The following is a 5,080-nucleotide window of genomic DNA, read 5'->3' as shown; positions in this document are numbered from 1 at the left end:
GTGTGTGTGTGTGTGTGTGTGTGTGTGTGTGTGTGTGTGTGTGTGTGTGTGTGTGTGTGTGTGTGTGTGTGTGTGTGTACATGTGCCTACTGAGGTCTACTTATCACGGGGCCTTTGTGAACAGCTGTATAAAGATACTGACTCCCAGAGCCATCTTTCATCCTGTAATTGAATAGTGAAGACACAAAGAAATCCACACATTGGCGAGATGTTGAGAAATTGTTTTGTTGATGCTGAAGTAATTAAATGTCTCGGTCGGCCGAGGCTGCAGTGCTCTGCAACACACACTGATGCATTTGTGGGAGTGGGATTCACGTGGCCGGTGTTAGGAGCCATTCAAAGAAAACTTGTCTTGATGGGCTACATTTATAGCTATAGATAAGATGCAAAGTTATGGGGAAAAAATAATTAAAGAGTTTAAAGGGATAGTTCATATCTTTATAAGGGGGTTCTGTGAAGAGGTTATGAACAATTAGTGTCTTACCTGTTGTGGTTAGCTCTTTGAACAACCTCAGTCTGGAAAAACTTTATACTTCTGACTGAATCAACAAACTAACAGCTAGTCTGATTGTGGTAAAGACCAAAGTGGATTGCTGCCATCTTAAAACGTCAGATCATGTTTGAAGTGATGTTCTGTCAGATTGCTATCAAAAGTTAGTACATTATCCCCCGAGACATCAGACATAGGTGGAATATGATGAAAATGGTGGAAGTCTTCTTCCAGGCGAGGCTCAAAGCTGGCCAAACAAAGACCAGTTATTTAATTGTTTTTTTCAGGCTTTTAAAGCAACTTTTTCGGTAACACAACAAACCAGTGTAGAGAATGCTACACTAAATGCACAGTAATGACTGGACATCACTTCAAAAATGACCTTACAATGCCTTTAAATTAACTCAAGTCTCCAAAAATTCACATAGTGCAGAAAAGCATTTAAAAAAAATCAAATATGGATTTTTCAGTTGTTTAGGCACATGCAAATAAACATAGAATCTCATGTTAAAATAATAATAATGCAAATTTGATAGAAATTTGCAAAATGTCGTTTAAAAGAACTGCAATTTTTTAGGTTAAAGTTTATTTTAAAAGTAGTAATCCACTTTGGTCTTGAAGTCAGCTTATTAATGGTCTGGTTAGATTTTAACTTTTTTTTCTAAGTCAAATTGTTTGAAGAGCTATCAACAACAGGTAGGATACTAATTGTTCACTGACTTTTGTTGACTTTTTGCAGAACCTGACATTTAAACATCTGAACTTTCTCTTATGTGGCTGTATGTTGTAAGCATATTTTTTTAAATATCAACCAAACAAACTTTCCACTTTTTGCAATGAAGCAAATAAAATCAGTGAAACAAACAGTTCTCTATTTTGACTAGTAAATTAAAAATAAACATAAATATAACGTTTCTTTGTCACATTGCTAGTCCTCAAAGTATTTTTTTGTATGCGGATGAATTTAAGTAAAACAAAATATTTAAAGAACAAAACAAATTGTGTTCAGTTGTACAATATCTTTTGCTATAACATAATGCAATAAAACAACAGTAAAATATTTTTTCTCATGCTTAATCTCCTCGTCTATTATACAGAACGTCCACAGCCACCCAGGAAGTTGTCCGTTCCTCAGGATGAAGTTGAATCTCTCCGACTCCATCTCTACTGGGTGACAGGAAGCTCAGGCTCCTCTCCGCTCAGATATTTTACTCTGCAGCTAAAGGAGCTGCCCAGCGAACCCTGGAAGACGCACACAGCTGACATCCCGCACAACATGACCTCCTGGACTGTTGACAGGTACGCCAGCGTGCATAAATGCTGTCACGCTTGCATAGAAATATATACAGCAACTTGCTTTGTAATGAAGCTTGTAAGTTGAGCGTAAAAACAATTCTATGAATAAATGAATCAACTGCCCAAAACAACCAGAGTACAAAAAGTTTGAGCATCTTTAATCCCTTTTTACAAAACCTTTTTCTCCCTTTGCTTTAATGTTTTCAGTGTTGCCTGTCCATTCTTTCCTTACAGTTTTTGCCTTTTCATCTGTCATCCCTCTCGTTGTCGCCACTTCCTTCCCTTTTCTCCCTTCATCCATCAACGGTCAGTGCTTTCAGCAACCTTCAGCCCTGCGCTTTTTTCACCCTCCTCTGCCTCTTGAAGGGGGCTTCAGCACTGTTGTTTCTTCCTTTTTACATCCCTGTCTTTCTGGCATCAACCCACCGTCCCTGTGATACAGTCATTAAGGCAACGGGTGACAGTGGTCAGACCGGATAGCTACTCCAGCATTCCCGACAGCCCGAGCAGCAGCACTGTGATGACTCTTCATTGTTCAGAGCGTGTTCCAGTGCTTCACCAGCTWTCACAAAACTATTGGAGATGTTAAACCATGTTCTCTCAGCATGTCTGTTTTACYCTGCCTCGGGGACTGTCTCTCTGCCATTATGGTGGAGCTTCTGTTGATGTTTTGACACCGTTTTTATTTTTAAAGCTCTTTCAGTTATTGAACGCTCTGATTAGGGAGGAAGGAATGAGCTACATCTCGTGCTTAGTCTCATATTTCTTATGCTGCATGCTAATTGCTGTTTCCACAGAGATGTCTCTGGAACCAAAACATCGTGGCCCCCAGGCTGATGATGCACAGACACATTTTCAAACATTGTCCTTAACATCCTCCCACTGCTGTTGGTACCCCACCTAGTTTAAACTCAGCATCTTTGATGTTGTATTCCTTCTTTGTATACAAATCTACAGGGCATTTGCTCATCCCTTGTAATTATACAGGCGGACACCTCTCCCCTGTCGGTTGCTGCTGAATGTCTGACCGGTCTTCTGTAGTCCCCTCGGTATTTTAGAGCCCAGCCATGCATGAATGGGAGTGCACTGGGTTCTCCTTTTTACCAAACTGCTTGGTTTAGCCTGTTTTAAGGAAGGCTGGATGAGTTAAAACAGGGAAGATTATTTCCAACATTTTTTATAAAAACCAATTTGGCCTCAACGTGAGTGAGGTGAAGGCTCAAGGCTGATTTTCTGATGGACGAGTTTACATCAGTCTTATAATAAGCGCCTCTAGAGTTAAATATTTCCAAAATGACTGGTATATATTGTTATTCTGTGTTCATTAAATCATTCACCTTGAACAGAGGAGAAATGCAGATATCATTTTAATATCGCAATAAAAAATCCTTTGACACAGGAGACTGTTAGGAAAGGTGAGGGAAAATTGTTATTCAAGAGCTGGTGTGGTCTTCTAAGGCCACTGAATGAGCAAAACATGTGTTTAAGAAGGTGAGAAGGTTATTTTGAAAGAAACTTAAACCTGAATTAATGAATGCACATAGTGGAGTTTTCAACACTTTTTTGTTTAGACAGCCTCTTGTCATCGCCCTCAAACATATTGACCAATACTATGAATACCAAGATGAGTATCAGAATCAGACTAATGCTACTGTGATAAAATCATTTCTTTTGTTTACACTTTATTTGCATTACTAATTTTATTTTTCACAAATAAAATGAAATTGTCTTGAAGTTAGTCTAGTCCTTTACATCATGCCTGTGTGCAATAGAACGTCATTTTTGTTGTGTTGTTGACATTGTTATGTTTACATTTTTGTTACAACATTGCTCCTTTTTTGTTATTTTCACTAGTAACTTGATCCTTAAACAATTGTGTGAAGTAGAAGGTTATTTTGTTTTAATTCTTTCAGAAAGTAATCATTGGCTTTACATTAGAACCGACTGACTTTTGAAGTTATTCAAATTCAAGATGGCCGCCACAGCTAATTAACCATGTCCACCACATAAAAGGTTATGTTATAAGTCAGCTTTACAAATACTGAGATAAATATAAGTGGTTCTAGCTGAGAGCCGTTCACAACACAAACTTTAAGAGTGACATCGCACTGCATGACTTTGCACAAAACATCATTTTCGAAAATTGACCAAAATGACAAAAAAAAAAACCACTCATTTCTCATCATAAAGTGGTCTTAGTTTAAAACTCTTGCTTGAAAAATGACGGCAATATGCATTCCTTTCAGCTATGCTAGGACGGTATTCTTTATTTATTTTTTGCATTGTGAAAAATCTGCACTGAGGGATGTTCACAGTTTTTTAGTATGGGGAAAAAAGCCTCCAGGGCTAAATGGTTGAAGACTGTAGAGCTGAAAAAGCTCTAAAGTAATCAGTTCAGTTCTTCATGTTTTTTTTTCAAATGTAGTCTTCCAACATTTTTTTAAACAACATAGACATATTCTGGCACATTTAATTTCATGAACCAGTTTTTCCCTTCCACATTCAGAGTAGACATCTCTATGAGTTTGTGTGTGAAAGGGCCGGAGGCATCTAACACACTGCATCACCATGCTGCTCACACATACACACACACATAGGCTCGCTTTTAGTAACAAATTCGTAGAAATAAACATTCAAGATGGATAACGTTTTACCAGAGTTGACTCKAACAGCGCTTGGTGCCACAAGTACTACAGATGTTCCTCGTGCAAGTGCTGAAACACCAGTAATCCTGTCAGAGTGAATATGCAGAGTGCCATTTTCAACTGCAAAGCTTTTAATTCATCTCTGTCTGCCTCTGGTAAATTATAGCTCCCAACACTGAATCAACAAGCAGATTTACTGAAATCAATTATTGATTTTAATAAACTATACTCAGCTGATTGTGTTACCTTATTGGTATGTTTATTTTACTAGTTTCAGTCAAACTGTGCCAGATTTATTTTAAATCCTCTAAGAATTAAATGGTGRTATTAGTGGTTAAAGAGGCTCAAATAATTGTCTTTGTTAAACTACTAATCCCACAAATGGCTTGTTTTTTCTTATGAAGTGACAGTATTTGAATTTGCTTTTCAAGGAAGTAAATATAATAAAAGTTGGCTCAAGTTCTCTGTAAATMATAGTTGTATTAAGTTTTATTAGCAGAAGAAATGGTTCAAAATGGGTCATTTCATTATCCATTTGGAGACGTAATTTTCRTTTGAAACACGGGTAATGAAATTGAAAAGGTACTCTAAATTATGCATAGCCATAAGTATGTAACTAACTCTGCACCATTTTAAATTTTTAAACCAA

At 37.4% G+C, this 5,080-nt stretch overlaps 1 protein-coding gene across 3 annotated transcripts in view; it reads left to right on the top strand.

Moving 5' to 3' along the window:
• LOC106519645 (protein sidekick-1) overlaps positions 1 to 5,080 on the top strand; it is a 321,354-nt gene that overhangs the window by 295,217 nt on the left and 21,057 nt on the right. For all 3 annotated transcript variants that reach the window (XM_014011403.1, XM_014011402.1, XM_014011401.1), the window contains one exon: positions 1,588 to 1,789. In XM_014011403.1, coding sequence (XP_013866857.1) covers positions 1,588 to 1,789 — 202 coding nt within the window. The remainder of the gene's footprint in view (positions 1 to 1,587; positions 1,790 to 5,080) is intronic.

The sequence above is a fragment of the Austrofundulus limnaeus genome, unplaced genomic scaffold, assembly GCF_001266775.1.
Source record: "Austrofundulus limnaeus strain Quisiro unplaced genomic scaffold, Austrofundulus_limnaeus-1.0 Scaffold80, whole genome shotgun sequence".
NCBI lineage: Eukaryota > Metazoa > Chordata > Actinopteri > Cyprinodontiformes > Rivulidae > Austrofundulus > Austrofundulus limnaeus.
The sequence above is the reverse complement of the archived record's forward strand: the minus strand, read 5'-3'. Positions and strand labels throughout refer to the sequence as shown.